The sequence below is a fragment of the Vidua chalybeata genome, chromosome 15 (assembly GCF_026979565.1).
Source record: "Vidua chalybeata isolate OUT-0048 chromosome 15, bVidCha1 merged haplotype, whole genome shotgun sequence".
In the NCBI taxonomy this organism is placed as follows: Eukaryota; Metazoa; Chordata; class Aves; order Passeriformes; family Viduidae; genus Vidua; species Vidua chalybeata.
The window spans coordinates 987,739-1,007,695 of record NC_071544.1 but is presented as its reverse complement, the minus strand read 5'-3'; the positions used below and the strand labels follow the sequence as shown (position 1 = coordinate 1,007,695).

The 19,957-nt window shown below is 48.8% G+C and overlaps 1 protein-coding gene across 6 annotated transcripts in view; it reads left to right on the top strand.

Moving 5' to 3' along the window:
* Positions 1-15,120, top strand: part of FBXW11 (F-box and WD repeat domain containing 11) — a 56,934-nt gene extending 41,814 nt beyond the window's left edge. For all 6 annotated transcript variants that reach the window (XM_053956532.1, XM_053956529.1, XM_053956533.1 and 3 more), the window contains 8 exons: positions 4,221-4,358; positions 4,899-5,017; positions 5,557-5,806; positions 6,779-6,897; positions 7,417-7,527; positions 8,065-8,143; positions 9,567-9,755; positions 12,780-15,120. In XM_053956532.1, the coding sequence (XP_053812507.1) occupies positions 4,221-4,358; positions 4,899-5,017; positions 5,557-5,806; positions 6,779-6,897; positions 7,417-7,527; positions 8,065-8,143; positions 9,567-9,728 (978 nt within the window). In that variant the 3' untranslated portion in view covers positions 9,729-9,755; positions 12,780-15,120. The remainder of the gene's footprint in view (positions 1-4,220; positions 4,359-4,898; positions 5,018-5,556; positions 5,807-6,778; positions 6,898-7,416; positions 7,528-8,064; positions 8,144-9,566; positions 9,756-12,779) is intronic.
* The last annotated feature ends 4,837 nt before the right edge of the window (positions 15,121-19,957 follow it).

The window sequence follows — 19,957 nt, the reverse complement described above, 5'->3', positions numbered from 1 at the left end:
TAGTACAAGTGTCTATTTCTGGTGATGAGTTGAGAAGACTTTATTTCATTAATGTTCTCCTTATCTTGAGGCACATGGTGAGTGCCCTCAGTTCATTTCCATGGGGACTTGGGTCCACCTAATTAAGATGAGAATAAAAATGTGGTTTTTCCGAAAACTTTAGAAAGATGTGGTGTCAGGCCATCAAATAAACACTCTGTGTTCTTCTGATTTCTGGAAAAGTTCAGGTTTTAGGACTGGAATTGAAATTTTAAAGCCTTGGGACAGTTTGAAAAGAAGTCAGTTTTTGCCCTAAGTCCCTGCCAGCATTGGGACTTGGTTGTTTATGAAGATTGCAGGGTACAGTTTCTGAGGGAAATGGGTTTGTTTAGTACTGCTTTAATTATGATGCTGGAGATATTTCATGTGCGTGTGTGGGGAGAATCTGGTCAACATTATATGCCTAGAAATTTTTTCAGCCAGCCTTTGAAATTTCTATTCCACAGGCACTTTCCAAAAAGCATTTCTTAAAAATGAAGCTGGCCAAGGAGAGGGGAGGCTTTGGAGCAGGAGGGACCAAGTTTTTGTGGTGCATGGCACAGACTGCAGCTCTCTCCTCTGAGCAGGGCAGAACTCCCCCTTCAGCTGTCCTGGCCATGGGGTGGGGCCCTGGCGTGGCTCCTTTGGTTCCCTTTGCCCCACAGCACTCCTGCTTTTTAACACAGAGGGGCTGGAGAGCAGCCTTGGAAGGGGACCTGGGGGTCTTTGCTTATCAGACCCTCTTAATTTCATCATGAATTAATTTTTAAGCCCTCTGTACCCCGGTGACACAAGTTCATTTACTTGTGCCTTCCCTCTGCCATGGTCAGGAGGGATTTTCCTTTTTCCCTTTGAGGAAAGCATGAGAACAAAGGTTGGATTTTCATGGCCTAATGCGTCAGGAGAAATCCCTACATACGCAACAAATGTGGATGTTCCTTTTGCTTTTTCCTGCCTCACTTGTCCTGCAGGAGAATTGTGTATTCAGAGGGAACAGAAACTCCTTGGTTTATGGGATTAAGATAAACCCACTTACTCTGCAATAACATTCACAAGGATAAAAATGCAATTGTTAGCCAAGGAGCTGAACACAGTGTATATTATCCAGTGGTAAAAAAACGCTGCTCCTAGTAGATTATCCTTAACACTTCCAATGTATAGTTAATATTCCAGCTGTTAATGCAGATGAATTGCATTTTTTTTCACTGTGCATCTTTGCACCAGTGAATATATTCTGGCATGGTCAAGGCTTGGCTATACCTCTACATCTTGGACTATTTTCTGTTTGTACTTTTCTCACTAAATGCCATTTTTTCTTTCAATCCATTTGTGCACTACTTCAGCTGCCAAATGGCTCTCCTGCTGTGGTAAATGCTTGATCTTTCCCTTGTATGTCTAGATTTTGTTGCTTGTGCAGCATTAGTGAGCTCCTCGCTGCTGTTGCTCTGGTGAGCTTTAAGGAGAGTGTGAGAAACTGTGGGTGTGAACTCAGGAGACTGTTCTGCCTTTTACTGGGGAAACCCGAGTTCAGAGGCAGAGAAGATTTTTGAGGGCATCTGTAGGAAATACAGTAGTGGGTTTTGGATGTCTGGGTGTTGGTCTGGAACCATAAGCACACAAATAAACTGTGGGATTCTTCAGCCCTGAGGAAGAGGCCATAGACACCCCTCATACCTGCTGTCCTCCCTGCTCGGTGTATCCAGCTAGGATCTCTCCTGGCAGGAGGGTGCAGATGAAGACTTTCACTCCCTGCACCATGGAGCAATGACCAGAAATTCCCTGCAGCAGAAGCTTTCATGTGGTTGCCAGTTCTTCATTAATCATGTTCCTCTCAGAGGGTCCTCCAGTTGCCCACCCACTCAGTCTGTTCAGTCATCCCAAATGTTATTTCTCTGGATGTGTACATCTGGTTTCACTCCACTGCCCAGGGAAGTGCTGCTGTACATTCTGTGTATCATGGCTGCTTTCCCAGCATCCCAAGAATTAAGGCAGCGTGAGGGGATTTTACAAGTTCTCCAAAAACAGGCACTGTTTTCCCACAGTAGCCACACCAAATAATGGCTACATGGAATGACAACTCCTCACAGAACTGAAATGTGCACTTGTATGTGCCTTACTGCCCTCACAGAGGTACACAAGACTTTAGTTTCCTTTATCTGAAGCCAGCATTTTCTTATGGGGAGCAGCTGAAGAAGCTTCCTGTAGTGAACCTGTGAGAATTGGGCCAGCTCATGTCCTCAGTGCCTGGTGAGCGAACTTCCAGTGGATGCTGCTCTGTTTGGGGAGCTGTGACCAGCAGTATTTCTGATCTGGGGGGTTCCCAGTGCGTTCTGGAGCTGTTGGGAGTGGCTGGCACAGGAAGCTGAAGTGTGGAAGTGCTCACAGAGCATTCACAGCTCCTCTGGCACATGCTTGGTGCAAGCTTAGTGCAGACCTTTCCAAGAACAGGGCTTTGGGGAAGCTCCCCTTTAAGACTATTCAGAACTGAGTATCTGAACATAAATAGTTTCTAAAACTATTTAAATTGGCTGACTGCGATCTCTGATGCCTTATCTCCTGTGCCTCCAGTGTTACTATGCATATTTAAATCTGCTGCCTTCAGATCTATAATTATATTGGCTCCTGCTACTGATGCCTGCTCTCCTGTTTCTGAGGGTCAGAGGATGATGAGCTGCAGTTGTGCTCTCCTAGCCCAGATAAGATAAAGCTTGGGAATTGCCTGTCCTTCCTCCTCCAACCCTGCATTGCATGCTGAGCAAGGAGGTGAGCTGGGCTGATCTCTCCAGGGCAGTGTCAGCTTTGGGCCCAGCTCCCAGTGTGCCAGTCAGCAGGGCACTGGCTGGCCAGGAGAGCTGATCCCAAACGGACACCCTCACTGCCCTGATTTCAGTGGTTTCCCCACCAAATTGGAAAGGAATGAGGCGGTGAATGATCTGTCAGCTGCTCCTCTAGAAGCATCTCTTCATATTTGTGATTTAGACAAATTCCTGGGCACATCAGGTTTGTATTAGGACTGGGTATAATTCTCTCCAAATTTCATAATGGGAGACAATTTAAGGAGCAAACAAGTGGAAGACAAAGTGGAAAGTCAGTTTTCCCTTGAAGCGGACATGTTTTCCTAGAATTGGGATGTCACGGTCACACTCCATTTCTGTCTTTACTGAGGGTTCAGTCAGTTTTAATCTTGGAGGAGCTGCAGAGGTGCCTGCTACTGCTTTGGAAATTAGGATTACTTAATAAATATACTTTTCCAAACAAACTGCTAGTCTGTCAGATTCTCCCCAGGTTTCCATGCAGTATTTGGGGAGAATTCCAGGGAAATAGCTAAACAGATGGCCTATTCTAATGAAAACATCCCAGCCTGCCCAGGTGCTGCAGGTGTTGGCCTGGAGTTCTGGGCACACATTCTCTTTTGGTTGCGTTAGGATCTTCCTGTCCAAAACCCCACATTTCTTTGAATCTAGCATTGATTTTCCAACAAGGAGTAAAGCTGATTAAGACCTGAAAATCATGCTGGTTCTGCTGTGAAACAGTTTGCAGCTTTTTAAGGCGTGTCAGGTCTCTCTCCTTAAAAATACCTCTCAGAATGAAAATGTTGAGAATTACTCTTCTACAGATTTCAAGTCGGGGCAGGAAAGCAAGTTTGGGTTATTTGAAACCTTAAGTTTCTGTTGAGCTTTATTTTTATCAGGATTTTAGGTACTTTCAGGAGGGTTTAGTATCTCAACATCTCTTTCCAAGGTATGTACGTACAATTAATGGGTGATATGGCTGGGTAGGGGAAGGAAATCCCTTCACTAACATGTTGGAATCAGCAGTTCTGTAATGTTGGTCACCCAGCTGAGGCTAGACAAGGCACCATGTGAGCTCCTGGTCTCATCTTTGCAGCTTTTGTTAGTTGGTCACATAAACGTGGGGGGAAAATGGTTCTGGAATGTATCTCTCTAATGGCTCCTTGCGAAATTCTTATTAAAGCTGGTTGACCATGATTGCCTCCATAAACACAGCTTTTGTCACGACAAATTACAGAAGTGCTAATGGTAATTCATTGTGGTTTGTGTGTCTTTATTGGGAGCAGGAGAAGAGATTTGTTTTCTGTCCTTCAGATTCAAGGATGATGTGTGTAAGAGTGGGAAGCTGGGGGGTGTGGGACAGTCCTGCTGCAGCCTGAGGCCCAACTCCTGTTTTTGCCCTCTGGTCAGACTATAGAATCCAACTGGAGGTGTGGAAGGCACAACTTGCAAAGGATCCAGTGCCGCTCTGAGAACAGCAAAGGGGTCTACTGTTTACAGTACGATGATGAGAAGATCATCAGTGGCCTACGAGATAACTCCATTAAGGTGAGCACTGCCCTTTGTCCTTTCCCTGGCTGTGAGTGAGGTTCTGCCCTGGAAGCTGCCTGTGCTTCTTGGTGTCTCTTCATGGGACAGTGTCTGGTTGGTGAGGATGGGATGTCTGAGCCTGGCAAAGTCCTCACCTGCACTCTGGAAGCCTGGGGCACTGCCAGGGATCATGTCCATTAACTGTAAAGATTGCCCTGGAATCAGTGTTCCCTCAGGAGGGAGGAGGTCTCTGTGTGCCGCTGGCCTTGGCTGTAGTTGTTTCACTGTCAGGACTTTGCTTCTGTGCTCATCTTCCCTGGCACTTCTTTGGCCAGACAGGATTTGATCTCCTCATGGTGCTTGGTTATTTCACTGTTCTCTCAAAAACTTACATCAAGACTTCCTAAAGTTAAAGGGAAGGACAAGGACCACTGATGGAACAGACTCACCCCTCATGGGGTCTAGTTTTCCTCCTTTCTTCAGAGCTGTGACAATGTTCAAGTCTCAGATCCATGTTCTTGATGTTAATAAGCCATTTATCCTTCTTGTTTCTAACAGATTTGGGACAAATCAAGCTTGGAATGTTTGAAAGTATTGACGGGACATACTGGCTCAGTTCTTTGTCTGCAATACGATGAAAGAGTTATTGTAACTGGATCTTCAGATTCTACAGTGAGGTGAGCGTTAAGTTCTTGTACAAAAATAATTTGAGTATCAGGGCTGGGAATATTTTCAATAATCTCTAAATATCAGAAAACATCCCCAAGATTAATGTGATATTGGATTCCAGAAGCAAGATACTCATACTTGGCAAAGGATCATATTAAATAACTTTTCTTCAAAATCTATTTTGTTCTTTTAGCATTAGAAATTTTGAAGGAATATGACCTGAGGGATTCAAGGCTTATCCTGAAGTTTTGGGGTGGCTGGTGGCCAACTCTGCAACAATTTCTTCAGTTAGGGTTTCTTTTAGTGCCCTCTGACACGTTGTAGTTGTGACTCTAATTGAGAGGGTGTTCAGTACACATGGAGCGCTGCCTGACTTGCAGTTCTGCTGGCAGTGAGGACACTTCCAGCACCCATCTTCCTGCCTTGCCCAAGCCCTGCCATGGGTGAGCCAGCCAGAGCTCTCCCTTGGAGACCGGAGCAGGCTTGTGCCTGTTCTCACCCCGCAGAGCCGTCGCTTCCCTTGAGATAACACTCCTCTCTCCTGCAGAGTCTGGGATGTAAATACAGGGGAAGTTCTGAACACGCTGATCCACCACAACGAGGCCGTGCTCCACCTGAGGTTCAGCAATGGGCTGATGGTGACGTGCTCCAAGGACAGGTCCATTGCTGTGTGGGACATGGCCTCCCCCACGGACATCACCCTGCGCCGCGTCCTGGTGGGACACCGCGCTGCTGTCAACGTGGTGGACTTTGATGACAAGTACATTGTGTCAGCCTCGGGGGACAGGACCATCAAGGTCAGTGGCACGACTCTGCTCCAGGGCCTTTCTGGTGTCTCTCATTGAGCAGTGTCCTCTTGCTGGCTCTTGGTGACTTTGGGCACACAACTGCAGTGGAATATTTTCATGCAAAAGCAAAGCCCATTTGCTGTTTGAACTCTTTGTCTCGAGATCAGTTGCTCTGTTAAATGTGGCACATCCTGTGCCTTTTTCCAGTGGTATTTTTAATTTCATTTGGCAGTTGTGTCCAGACATGAAATTCCTCAGCCGTGCCTTTCCTCATCTCACCTTCCCTCCCAGCAGCTCAGCCAAGCTGTGCCATGTTAGAAGGATTCAGAGGCTTGATTTGAAGGCTGTTACATGGCAGAAGATGTGCACTAATATAACAAAGGCATTTCCATCCTGCCCTCTGTGAACCAGAGCTGCCTTAGCCTAGGCCAAGAAGTTCTCGGCAGTTCCATCTCCAAATCTCTGCCAGAGATCCTGCTGCACTCTGTGTTGGAAAATGAGCCACTTTATACTCTGTGTTACAATTTCAATTACAGTTCCATTAAAAATGGGCAAAGTTGATTGAATCCTTTAAGGTTAAGATCAAGCTTAGAGGCCATTTCTCTTACTAAGAACTTCCTAATAATTTATTTGGTAAAAAAGTGTGAGGGTTTTGTGTTTGCTAACTCCAGTTTTAAAAATGATTTTTATCTTACGAAGTGTAATCAAGGTTTTGAAATCATTTGGAGCAGTCTCTGCCACCTGAAAATATTTTAGATACACCCCCCAGCTCTTCTCAGTGCCACAGCAGTGCTGGTGGCTCTGTCCCTGCTGGATCTCCACTGGTGCCCGGGCCCTGCTCTTTGCCTCTGAAGATGCTCTGTGGGTTTTCAGTCCTCTGTCAGCCTCAGGCCCCTCTGTCTGTGAATTCCTAGTGGCTTCTCGTGCAGTGCTGAAGCCCTGTTTGGTGCAGCTCTCAGGGAGTTTGTCCCGTGTCCCCAGGTGTGGAGCACCAGCACGTGCGAGTTCGTGCGGACGCTGAACGGGCACAAGCGCGGCATCGCCTGCCTGCAGTACCGGGACCGCCTCGTGGTCAGCGGCTCCTCGGACAACACCATCAGGTGGGTGCCACCAGCTGCTGGCCGTGGGTAACAGGGGCCTTCTGTTCTGAAAACAGGATTTCCCTCAACTCTGATGCTGCAAAACTTCCTTGGCATGGCTTGCCATTGAAGCTGATGGTTTATGAATGGGGCTTACCTCAGTGTGGGAGTAAACGTTTCACAACCCCGTGGAAGAATGGGACACTGAGGTTTCAGAGTGAATGAAACCTCTTATCTACTGCTTGTCTTACCTCTTATCTACTCACCTTGTCGTCTGCTAGGAGAGATGGGGAAGACATTGCTCCCTGTTCAGTAAATTTTCTGAACTTCTAACCAATGGCTTACAGAGAACAGAAAAAACTCTGTTATAATTTTCCAGAATAACACATATCTGGGCTTTACTTGCATGTGATTTTGAATGATTACAGTAATTTTGATATGTGTACTGCAGCTGCTCTGAATGACACTTTTTTAAGCAAATTTCATACCTCCCACAGCAAACCAGGCTGTGCTTAAGCCTTTCTCCTGTGTTCTCCCTAGGCTCTGGGACATTGAATGTGGTGCCTGTTTAAGAGTATTAGAAGGCCATGAAGAGCTGGTTCGATGCATCAGGTTCGACAACAAGAGGATTGTTAGTGGAGCCTATGATGGGTAGGTCTGAAAGCAGTTGCCAAAATTCAGCCTTTCTCTTGTGGGGCTCTCAGGAGTCTGCAGACCATTTCTGTGGGGCTCATGGCAGGACTCCTCTCCAGAGCACCTCTGGCTTGCTCAGTGTCTGCAGTGCACTGTGGATTCATGGCAGTTACATCCATATCCCAATTCTCTATTTCTTTCTCTGCCTGGAGAGTTACTGAAAACAATTCTGGAACTGGGTTTGGCTGTAGCCTTTTATTTGGACTCAGTGTCTGCCTGGGGTTGGTGGGCCCAGCTCCATTCCCCCATTGTGGAGGGGTCTGTGTGTGCATTGTCAGCTTGCCTGTCACAGCCATCACAGAGCCATCACTGGAATGGCTGCTCCAAAGAAACACAAAACTGCCTGGCTTTTATAAGCTTGAGCTTGTGAGAAAAATATTTCTCACAATGTGCTTGATCCTGAGGCAGTAGCTGTAGGGAAAACCTGCCAAGCTTTCTGGGGCTTCGGATGTTATTTTCTATGTTTTCATAATGACTTTCTTCTCTTACTTTTAGGAAAATTAAAGTTTGGGACTTGCAAGCTGCTCTTGACCCTCGTGCCCCAGCAAGTACGTTATGCTTGCGTACATTAGTGGTAAGTAAAAATTAATTAATTTGGAGTAGTCAGGGGTGTTTTAGTGCATTATTGTGGGATAGGTGGGAATGTCAGGATGGTTTATGAAGTTTAGGGTGCTTAAGAATGAAGAAAAATTTATTGTCATATCCTGAATGATTTGCATCTGAGCTTAAATGAAAGATCAAATTTTTCTGGTTTGAGATTCTCAGATACTCTTAAAAGAAATTATACTGTATCAAATCACTCTGGTTATTGGTGTTTCCCTAATATCACTGTAGGGCTGCTTTTAAATTTTCTCTTATTGAAAAAGGGGCAAGAATCTTGTGAGCCTTTCTCAAACTTTTTTCCTAACCCTCCACTTTGGAAGGAAGAGCTGGGAAGGGTTAAGGGAGGCTAAGTCAAACAGATTGCCACAGGAACTCTCAGCCCTTCAGGGGACAGTCACATTTAAGGCTTAAGCTGCTTAAGGTATATTTTTCTTTGTAATGAGGGCTTTGGCTTTTGACAGGAGACTTAATTAAAAATAGATGGAGGAATGAATTCCTTGTTCTTTCCACCCAAATGTGTGTGGAGCTTTACTTCAGGAGTCAGTTTGACAAGCCCATAGCAACTCAGAGTCCTTGACTGTAGGTGATGCATGTGCTTGGCCTTTCCAACACCTGGAGAAGTGCTTATGGGGCTGGAAATGCTTCTCCTTTTTCTTTCTCTTCAGTAGTCTTGGTATAGAGATGAGATTTAACTATTCTTTTATTTAGTTTTAGTGAAAATTTTCTTTGTTTCTATGTTCTGTGGGTATCCTGTAGCTCAGGTTGGAGTTTGGGTTCACTCTGCCAGCTTGGGTTAGTTCTCCAATAAAGGCAGAGTCCTCACTTTAAATTTAATGAATGTGAATAAGCTGGACTAAAGGGACAGCCTTTTCTGGGCTTCCTATGCCACTTTGAGATTTGTTGGAAGAGCTGCTGGAGCATGTGCTCCCCTTCCCATGGCAGTGTTTGAATTCCTGGTTGCTGCTGTGTGAGCTTGAGGGATCCTCTCAGCAGCGTGGAGCTGTGATGTACTGTTTGGGGCTGCAAAAAAACAGAATCAGCAGAGAATTCTGCAGGAGAAGGAGCCCTGGCAGAGCATCAGTGCCAACCAGGGGCCAAAAGTGCTGCTCCTTGGTGGACAGACAGCTTCCATCTGGAATAATCTCAGCCTATGGCTGGGCTGGGCCCACTGAGGGAGGCTCAGGGTACAACACTAGATTTGGGAGCTGTGTGTTTTCTGTAAAGAATGAACATACAAAAGCAGCTTTTCTTCGATCTTTGTGTAATTATGAAGGTTTTTTTAGTCAGCATAGCAGAGTTTGAACATACCTTGTGTGTCCAGATCCCTGTGTGATACCAGTGCACTGCCATGTTTCCCGCTTGCCTTGCTGACTGCTTGCCTCTATTGCCCACAGGAACATTCAGGACGTGTCTTTAGGCTCCAGTTTGATGAATTCCAGATCATTAGTAGTTCCCATGACGATACAATTCTGATTTGGGATTTCTTAAATGTGCCACCGAGTGCCCAGAACGAGACCCGCTCTCCATCTAGAACATACACCTACATCTCCAGATAACAGTCTGCACTTTACTGCCCTCAGAAGGTAAGGCTCCCTCATTGGCCGGGTCTGGGAAATGTCTGAAACGTTCCCTTTGCCTGCAGCTTGGTTTAGTCTAACAAGCTGAGGTTTTCCTTAAGAAAATAAAACCTTTTTATGCCACTTCTTTCCCAATCTAGTCTTTGTGTGGTCATGCTCCAGCATGTGTTGTTGGCTTCCCCCTTCTGTAAACCCTCATGGTTATAATTGGGTGTTCAGGCATGTTAGAGAGAGTTGTCATGTATTCACAGCATTGCTGAGAATTGAGGAGCCTTGGTTTATGGCACAGGCATTCCAGCTGTCCCATGAAGTGGGAGCTCTCCATGTACCTGCTGGCTGTGGGGAGCTGTGCAAGGAGCAGTGCAGGGCCTCTGCAGGGATCTGAGCCTGGGGCAGGAACAGCAGCTCTGTGAGGAGCACAAGTGGCAGGGAGAGCTCTCAGAGCTCACCAGCACAGCTCAGAGTTGTCTGAAACAGAGCCCAGAACTCGCTGGAGTTTGGTTCCCTTTCCCAGTCACTGCCGTCAGTGCTCAAAGCCCTTTGTTGGGAATGTGGATTCTCCTCTCTGCCAACAATTGCACTTCAAATTACACCTGCCTGTGAGTGCTGGGGCTTGGAAACACAGACACTGCCTTCCAAAGCACAGCAGGCTCTGCCAGTGCTTCCAAGGAATGGAGACACCACAGCAAGAGGAGCTGGGAGTGACATTGCCCCAACAAGAAGGATTTCCTTTATTTGAAGTAGATAATGAGTGCTTTGTTTAAACATGGTGTGGAAAGCCTTGGTGTGGTAAGAAGGGATTTTCATTATCTCTCTGGATACATTTGTCCCTGCTGTGGCAATGTATTCCTCAGGTTTTTGCATTCCTGCGGCACCTCTGTGTCTGGCTGAGAAATCCCTTCCCTTGTGGAGACACACTTTGAGGTGCTCCTGCTAAAAGATGAGTTTTCTTTCACCTCAGGAAGGGTTAGCTGCCTTCCCTGCTACTCCACTCCTTTTAAAACCACCAGAGCAGCATCCTCTCTGGATCTGACACTGGGATCTGTTGGCACATTGCTTTGCAGGGTCTGAGCCAGCAGTTGGCCATTGCCAGGCTGAGCTGCCTCTCAGCATTCCTGTACTTAGGCTCTGGAATAAGGAAGAGCTCTAATGCAGTAAACATGGGCCATGTGCAGAATCCCAGCTAAACCTTTCCTTCACAGAAGGTTTTAAGAACCTGCTGTAGGGGCAGCTTAGTGAAACTCATGGACTGGCTCCTCTGCCTGGGGTGGGACAGGGACACCTGGAAAGGCTGCATTTTATAAACAGTCTCCATCTGCCTTCCAGTCCTGCATCAGTGCTTGCTTCTGTTAACTAAAATGATCATTTGAGATGGACAAAATCTGGTTTTAAATTACAGATTTGGCATAGTTCTTTAAAAGCCACATACAGTGTGTCTTAAGCACAAAAGAAAAACAGAATCATGGACTGTGCTGAGATGCAAGGGACCCACAGCATCATCAGTCCAGGTCCTGGCCCTGCCCAGATCCCCCAACAATCCCCCTGTGCCTCCCTGGCAGCGCTGTCCAAAGGCTCCTGAAGCTCTGGCAGCCTCAGGGCCGTGCCCATTTCCTGGGGAGCCTGGGCAGTGCCAGCACCCTCTGGGGGAAGAACCTTCTCCAAAATCCAGCCTGAGCCTGCCCTGGCCCAGCTCCAGCTACTCCCTCAGGTCAAGAAATAAGGAGCTGTGTAAAATTCCTGTCATTCCTTGAGCAGCACTGTGCTGGTGTCATTTGGCCACGTGGCACACACGGCTCCATCTTTGGCGTTTGCCAGGGCAGTGGGAGATGCTTTTGGCAGGGAGTTCTGCTGCTCACATCCTGCACCCTTGGCAGTTGAGCACAGCTCAGTCTGCCTGGCCCAGGAGGCACAGCTGGGACCACACAGTCCCCAGGTTCTGGTGTTGGTAATGACAGTCCCTTAACAGCTATTTCCTCTACTGCAGAGATGCTGTGACGTCACTTTTTGACAGGTTTGTCTGACTTCAGAATCCAAAAACCCTAAATCTACATAAAATTATGGTCAAACATCTAATATTTCATCATGACATTTAATGAAACAGTTTTATAAGCTTTCAAACATCTCAGTCTTGTGAGTTTTGAAGCAGCCCTGCACACGTTTTTACAGGCTTTGCAATGTGAGGCTCTTCAAAGTGGATCAATTTTGACAGTCCTGGCAGTTGGCTGTGAGAGTTTTATTGCTTTCTGTTGAATTCCTGTTGTTTATTGTAACATGATAAAAATTGTTACCATATGATAGTCTAATATTCTGGTATTAAGCATTAGGCCTTGGGCTAAGGGAAGGGAAGTCAGGGGCAAGTGCCTAAGGATGCTTTAACCTTTCATGGGAATGTCATATCAGAAGAGGGAAGTTTTCCCTAGTCCATTAAAGGTGGTTTTGGGGAGTGGCAGGTAAAGTCAAATCTCAGATTTAATTACACTCAGACCTTACACTGCCTCCAAGCTGATAACAGAGCCCTCAGGCTGGAAATAGGATTATCAAAGTATTTGAGGGTTTTGTCTGTTTTCCTAAAAGCTGCTTGTGTATTAAAGCAGCTGAACTTGCCTCCTGTGCAGAACTCTTCCTCTGCAGTGTGAGGAAGGAAGAACGATCGCCTGGCCATTTTTGGTTGGGTTCAGGGGGCTGAGCTGGAGGGTCTCTGGCTGTGCTCAGCAGGGCTGGGAGTGTGGCTTTATGAGAGGAAACTGCCTGTGGGTCACTGCCAAGGGCCAGAGCCATGCAGAGCCTGGCTCTTGCTGCAGTGGGGCTCAGAGCCCAGCCCAGAGCCCTGGGGCAGCTCCCTTGCAGGACGGGCTGTGCTGGGGAGTTCCTGGCCAGCAGCCCTGGCTGTCCTGCACGAGTGTCACCTCCTGCATGTGCTCTGCCCTTCCCCTCTTAGCCTGGATGTAAAGGATGCTGTGGGCCTGAGCACCTGGGGATGCTGCTTGCTCTGTACCTCCTCTCAGCTCACTTGTCTTTTGTCTTTTTCAGGGTTCCACAGTCTTGAACTACTGGATTTTTGGCTACTACATGCCTGAAGATGATTGACAGCTAAAGTCAGAATTGGTTCTAGATGCTGTGTAGATGCAAAGCAGCACAATTCTATATCTAAATTTCTTAATCTTTCCTGCTCTCAGTGGTCGTCTTTGAATTTGCTACAAATTCACTGACTTGGAGTAGATGAGTTTCAGAAGCCTATCCTTCCCTGCTGTGAGAAATCCAAAGCTTCACATGTAAATTGTCTGTAGAAACTGAACTCTGATGGCTTGTTTTTCAGATATAAATCAGAAGTCAAGAAAGGACTTGGCCTAATTTATATTGCTTTGCACTTTTGTCTGACTTTAAGAAAAACAAAAACATTCTCCAGTGAAATTTGGGTGCCAAACACATGCCCAGAATGTACAGAGCTTTGCTTTCCAGTCAGCACTGTCCTTTAGGTGTTCCCCATGGCAGGTTCAGAGCCTGTTCTGTTCCATAGGTGTACGTTGGACTCTTAGAAATATTTCTGAGTTGCTCAGTAATATTTTTGGGTTACAGTTTACTTGTTTCTGCACCAATAATTTCTTTTAAATTAAAGATTCCCTGTAATTCAGGCTAGGTTATCTGAACTAGTTGTATAGCACTGTCTTTTCCTTTGCCCTGTGCTCTGTACTCGCCGTCCTGCGCTTCCTGATGTTTGCTGTAGTCCCCCTCCTTCCCTATGTGCTTTCCTCATCTCAGATACTGTGTAAGCATGTAGATACCTTGTACATACAGCAGAGCCTCTGGTGCCAGCCTCAGGGTGTCCTGACACTACACACTAACACTCAGCGTGGTGGCACTTGGCAGCAGGATGTCCCAACCCCTGGCACTGGTGGTAACATGATTACCTAGACACTGTCTCTGCAAAAGGAGGTTTTCAGTATTCATTAGTTGGGTTTTTGTTTTGGTTTTTGTTTTGGTTATTTTTTGGTTTTTTTAATGGGAACTACATATTTTAAAATGTAATTTCTAAACTTTTTAAAAATTAAAAACTGTTTAATTTATGTTCTGTATCTTATATTTTTGTGCCGCGGGATTTGCAGCTGTGTGTCTCTGACACCAGTGGGGCCTCACAGCCCCCGCTGATGTCCTCGGTAGCATTAGTTTGGCTGCTCAGTGGAGAAGATACCATGGGCCAAAGTTCCATTATTTATGTTTGATTTGTGACACTTCCTGACGGTGAGAGGAGCTCGTTCCAGTCACCGCTCTGCTTCCCGTGCCCGTTCCGTGCTGGTTTCCCAGGAGGATCGGCTGCCCTGTCCTGGCTCCTCCATGCTTTTGTTAGGGAGCCTTCATAGCTGCTTCTTCAGTTCTCACAGTGTCCCCTCTCATCTGTGTGGTCACACAAACCCCCCGCGTTGTCCTCGGCCAGGAGGAGACGTGGAGCAATGCAGAATGGATTTTCTGTCGGCGGCGGCCCCGTGGCTTCTGTGTGCCACGTGCGTGGGGCCGGCTGTGCGGAGAGGGCACGGCTGGCACGGGCCGTGCTGCCATTCCCTGTCTGTGTCCGTCTGTGCTGTTCTGTGCTGGCAGCAGCTGTTGGCTCTGTGGGGTTTTGCCTTTCCCTGTGCAGTGCTGGGGTGGGCGGTGCCGAGGGACAGCGGGGGAGCTCGAGGTGTCACCAGCCCAGCCCCTCCCAGGGGTCACTGCAGGGGCTCCCTTCCCCACCCTCCCCCTGTTACTCCAGCTATTTATTCACCCAGATGAGCGAATGTGATGAAGTCAAGAAGAGCAAACTCTCTCCTGAGCATCCATGAGGTCACTTTTTGGTAAGCTTGACAGTAGTTCGTGCAAGTGTCTTACTTTACCCTTCTCATCTAATAGCTTTACTATTAAACTGTTTAAAAAAGAGAGATCTTTTGCAGCCCTGAAGAAAACGGTTCTTTGTTTCTGAAGAGCGGAGTCCTTTTATTAAAAATGCATGTGTAAGATTTAAATTCCTGTTTTTCCTTGGGAGATAATGGTATTTGGACATGCAGTCTAAACTTCTTTGTGCTTTGTGTAACATAGCAGTGGACTTTTGTGATTGGCACCCAAGGAACTTGACTCCTGGGATTCATGGTAGTGATCCTGGCTGCACTCTGGACTTTGTTTTGCTAACCATAATTGAGCAACTGTACATTACTGCGATATTAATGTTTCAAAGCACTGGGATAGTCTAATTCTAACTTGTAATTATGTTTGCCAATTATCTGTTTGGAAAGTTGGTGTATGAACAGCTTCTTGAAACTGTTAAATTGTACAGATATCGTTCATGATCTAAAGCTTTGTACTGTGGAATGTGCTTAATAAAAAAAAAGTTTGAACTTAATTTGTCACATTAATGGATGAGTGATGTCACCTCAGGAGAGTTTGGGTGTGAGGTAAGGATGGGTTGGAGCAGCCTGGCTCGGGGGGGTCCCTGCCCAGTAAATGCCCTTCCAGCCCAACCCCAGTGGAAGGCACAGGCCGTGTGGAGCCCAAACCCATCTGCCACAGCCCAGCTCCTGCTCTGGCACAGGGGGTGGCAGCTACTGTTCCACCCTTCCCTCTCTTGGGGACAAACTGGGAGGAACAGTGAGACCTAGAGCTGAGCTCATTCACCCATCACAGAGGTCTGAACCCCAGTGCCTCTGCAGGAACATCACAAGGAATTTTTCTTACTTTACCAAGAAGGCAGATAGAATTTTTTAAACAGTACCCATCTCCTGCCTTGTTGAAGCAACCTCCATGCCTTGAGCTATGCAGAGTCTTCCAGGGCTTGCTCTGACTCAGGAAAAGCTTTGCCTTGGGCTTTCCTTAACTGCTGTGCAGTGACTTGTTCACTGTTGGTTTGGTGGGTGTCTCTGGGAGACACTGACCTGAAAAGGTTTTGGAGGTGACATAAACTCTGCTAAAAATACGAGCAGTTCTGGCTCAGCATTGGCAAATCCAGGCCTCAGGAATGACTCCAGTGCAGATGATTTCTTGTTCTCCTTGCCCCACTCTTGATTCTGGATAGGAGTGTTGGAAGCAGCGTTGCTGCTGTCAGGCTGAGGCTGCCCCTGGAGCTGAGCGAGTCCAATGCCCCCCTGTTTGGTGCCAGGAGTGCTCTGTGGAAGCACAGCCTGGCTGAGCTCGTGACACGGTTCTGAAGGCCTTGCTGGATATCATTATCCAAATAAGCCACAAATGCTCTGGGATGGATCTGCAGTGTAAACCTTGAGGTCAGGCTTTAACATTCCAGCTCACCTGGGTGGCCTTTGGCTTTGGTTGTTTTGTGGGTTTTCCCTTACAGCCTTTCACAGTTGGCAGTTAATTCTCACCAGAGAACTTCCCAGAGAAGTTGTGGAGGTCCCGCTCCCCTGGGTGCTCCCACCTATTCTGGGGGATTTGAGGCCCCTTGGACTCTCCCCTCCCATCAGATGGTGGGAGCCACACACTGTCCTGAGCATGGAGTGCCCGTGGGGCTGGGCAGTGCCCTGGGAGGGTGGGCAAGGAGGGCAGGGCTGGGCTCCAGGGACCCCCACAGGCACTGGGGTCTCACTCAAGCCCAGCATCTCCTGCCAAGCCCTTCCCAAACTGCCTGGGGATGGGGTTAGAGCAGCACAATTCCAGAGGGAAAACTCCATCCAGCCTGGCTTGGGACACTGCCAGGGATCCAGGGGCAGCCACAGCTGCTCTGGGCACCCTGTGCCAGGGCCTCCCCACCCTCCCAGGGAACAATTCCCAATTCCCAATATCCCATCCATCCCTGCCCTCTGGCACTGGGAGCCATTCCCTGTGTCCTGTCCCTCCATCCCTTGTCAATTGTCTCTCTCCAGGTTTCCTGGGGCTCCTTCAGGCCCTGCAAGGCCACACTGAGCTCACCCCAAAGCTTCTCCTCCCCAGGTGAACAATCCCAGCTGTGCCAGCCTTTGCTCCCAGCAGAGCTGCTCCATCCTCTGCTCATCCTGGAGCCTCCTCTGGCCTGGCTCCAGCAGCTCCAGCTCCTCCCTGTGCTGGGCCCAGGGCTGGGGCAGCTCTGCAGGTGGGGGCTCACCTGGGCACAGGGGCAGAATCCCCCCCAGCCCTGCTACCCACACTGGGGAGATGAAGGGAGGGAAAAGGACCTTTGGAAAAGACCCTTTTCTGCTCCCCATCCCAGGCCAGGCCCAGTCTCCAGGATTACTCCCCGCCCTGGGCTGTGCTGCCAGACCCAGCTGTGCCCATCCCTGCAGTGGGAAATGCTCCCGTGGGAGGCTGCTCTGGCACCCAGGCTCTCTGTGGCGTCTGTGTGGGCTGTCTCTGTGGCATAGTGCCAAGCACAGCCCCTGCTCTGTGACGGTGACAGGATTTGGGGCTGCCCTGCCCCACAGCCTCAGCTTCTGCTGCTGGGCAGGGCAGGGGGATGGAGCCGCCGTTCGTTTCTCCAAGCTCCAGTTTTTCCCTGGATACTTTAAACACATTTGTGCAATGCTCTGTGGTGCTGAAACAGAACTCGAGCCACTTGTTAATCACCCACACACCAGGACCAAACTGCTCTGAGCAGTGAGTGCTCCACAGCAGAGCTCCTGCCCTCTGCAGAACTGTTCTGCAGCAAAACTGAATTCGTGGCAAGAAATAACAAAAATCAGCGGTGATTATCCAAGCCTGTAGGTAACATCCTCTTGGAACACCTCTGGGCTCTGTAGCAGGATGAGGGACTGCAGTGAGTCGAAGCCTCTCTGGTTTAGGCTGTCTGAGCTCACTCAGTCTCCCTGGGTGTTTCTATCATCACCAAAAACGTGGCACATGCCCACTAAAATCTGTGAGCACTGACTGAAATAGGTAAATTTTGTCCTTAGTAGATTTTTGTTCATTTTAGTAATGAGATTATTTTCTAAAAAATATTGTAAACAGTAATTTAACAAATCAAACCCATGAGTGAACCAAAGAGAGATCCCATAAAATTTTCTTTGGGCTTTGCACATCTCTGCACAGGAGCTGGGTGTCACCTTTTGTCTTCCCTTAGGAGCCCCGCTCCTTCCCTGAGCACCAGCAGCGCTGTGGGAGCGCTAATTGGGAGCGCTAATTGGGAACCGTAATTGGTTCCGGCTGCCTTTGGGAAGGTTTGCAGGGACCACCCTCTCTCCCGTCTCGTCTTTCCCACCGTCTGCTCGCGGCTGAGCCCGGAGCAGCCCCCGGCCGGATAATCCCCCATGACAGAGGAATTCAGGGATGGTCTGTGGGATTTCTGTATCAGCACAGGGAGGCTCCGCGCCCGCGGGTGACCTCGATGCTCTCGCAGGTCTCTCTCGCCCCTGATGAGTTCTGCAGGTCCTGCAGTCCCCACCCTGCAGCTCCTCGGGGGTGGGTTGAGTGGGAAAAGGCACTGGGAGTGCTCTGCAGACACCTCGGTGACACCCAGTGCCGGGGCTGCTTTGGACGCTGGCAGGGACATCCCGCTGGGACATCCCGCTGACTCCTTCCCAGAGCCCCCGGGCACCGCTGCACCCGGCTGGCTCCCAGCCCTGTCCCCGGCCCCAGCGGCTGCCACGGGCCTGGAGCTGCGCAAGGGAAGGTCCGAGCCAGCAGCATCTGGTTTGGACACAAACCCGCCCCTCCAGACCGGGCTGTTCGGAGCGGGGAGGAGCAGAGAGGCGCAGGGAGTGGCCGGGGGGGTTGCCCCAAACCTTTCCTTTCCCTTGGGTGGGAGAGGAAATCGCTGCGGGTTCCGCATGTGGAGCCTCGGTTTTAGAGAGAGGGGGAGACACAGACGGGGAAGCGCCGGCTCCGTCCGACCCCCCGCGCTCCCCAGGCCCGTCCCGCCGCTCCTCCTCAGGGCACCGCGTCCCTCCGTGCCCCCTGCTCCGATCCTGCCTCGGAGCAGGGCACGGCCATGAGGGAACGGGAGGAGCAGCCCGAGACTGCCGCACGCACTGGCGGCAGGGAAGGAAGCTCTGCTCTGTCCTGACTGCACCAATTCCTTGGCGAGGTCAGCGTGGCTCTGGCTCAGCACCTCCCGGGTGACGAAGGCAGGGGACAGTGACGGGGACAGCCCGGGCAGGTCGCGCCCCTTCCCGAGAGAGCCGCTCCGGGCTGCTGAGCACAGACCCTGCCCGGCCCAGCTGCTCCCCGAGGCTCCGCAGCCCCTCAGGAGCTCTTGGCTGCCAGGACCCGGCCGGGTGGCTCCATGGAGCGAGGGCACGTCCTTCCCTCGGGGGTGGCGCTGCCCCTGCTCCTCCGGGATGTCCCTCAGGAGCGAAGCTCTGCCCCAGAGCCGAGCCCTGGAGCCGCCTGAGCGCGGCCACCGCCGGGTGCTGCTCCCAGAGCCCCGTGGGCACGGGCGATGCTCTGCTCCTAAATCCCATCTCGGGACACATAATCCTGACTTCACACTTTTTCCCAGACAATATCTTTTCATATAATCTTAATGATTCCTCCTGCAATAACAAATAGGCAGCCCTGAGAATAACTTCACACTTAATTGCTTGTGCCAAGAATCTCACCACTTGGCCCTTCTCTGGGTGTTTTCCCTCCAATCCATCTGCACAAACAGAAGTGGGCCAGTTCTGTGCCTCAGGAATGAGGAGATAAAAAGGCAATAATTTATTTTTCCACCAAAGCTAGAAGTATTTTATAGAATTTGCTAAAGTTTTTGTTTCAGGAAATTTCATCATGTCTCCAGGAAAAAAAAAATGCCTAATTGGCCTCAGATTTTCTAACTCCCTTTTCATTTTTGTAACATGAGGAGGTCTAGGTCATCTCAAGGTCACTGCAGTTAGTGTTGCTTTAGTGCACCTCTGTGGATACCTCGTTTCTGCAGCAGTTTTTCCTTGAAAAACAGCCCCAGCCTGCTGCTGTAACAGCCACTTTCCTTGGCAACCAGTTGCATTCCTTCAGCATATGGAAATATTTTTTAAAACACATAACATATAGGGCTGCTTGTAGGTGAAATTCTCCAACAGAAATGGAGCAAATGCTTCTAAGCCCTTTGAATGGTGCTGTAAAAAAAAAAAAAAAACCAACCTTTTAAGAGAAAGCTGCCATTTCCCATTATGTGCACTGGGATCTTGATGTCAAAATAAAATGCTGGTGGTTATCAAATTAATAAAAATGTTTTGCTTGGGAAAAATTTAATTTTACCACCCTCCCAAGGCTTCCTGGTGTGTCGCCATGTTGGTTTACATGGCTTTAGGTGGTGAGGTCATTCCAGACTGGCTTAGCTT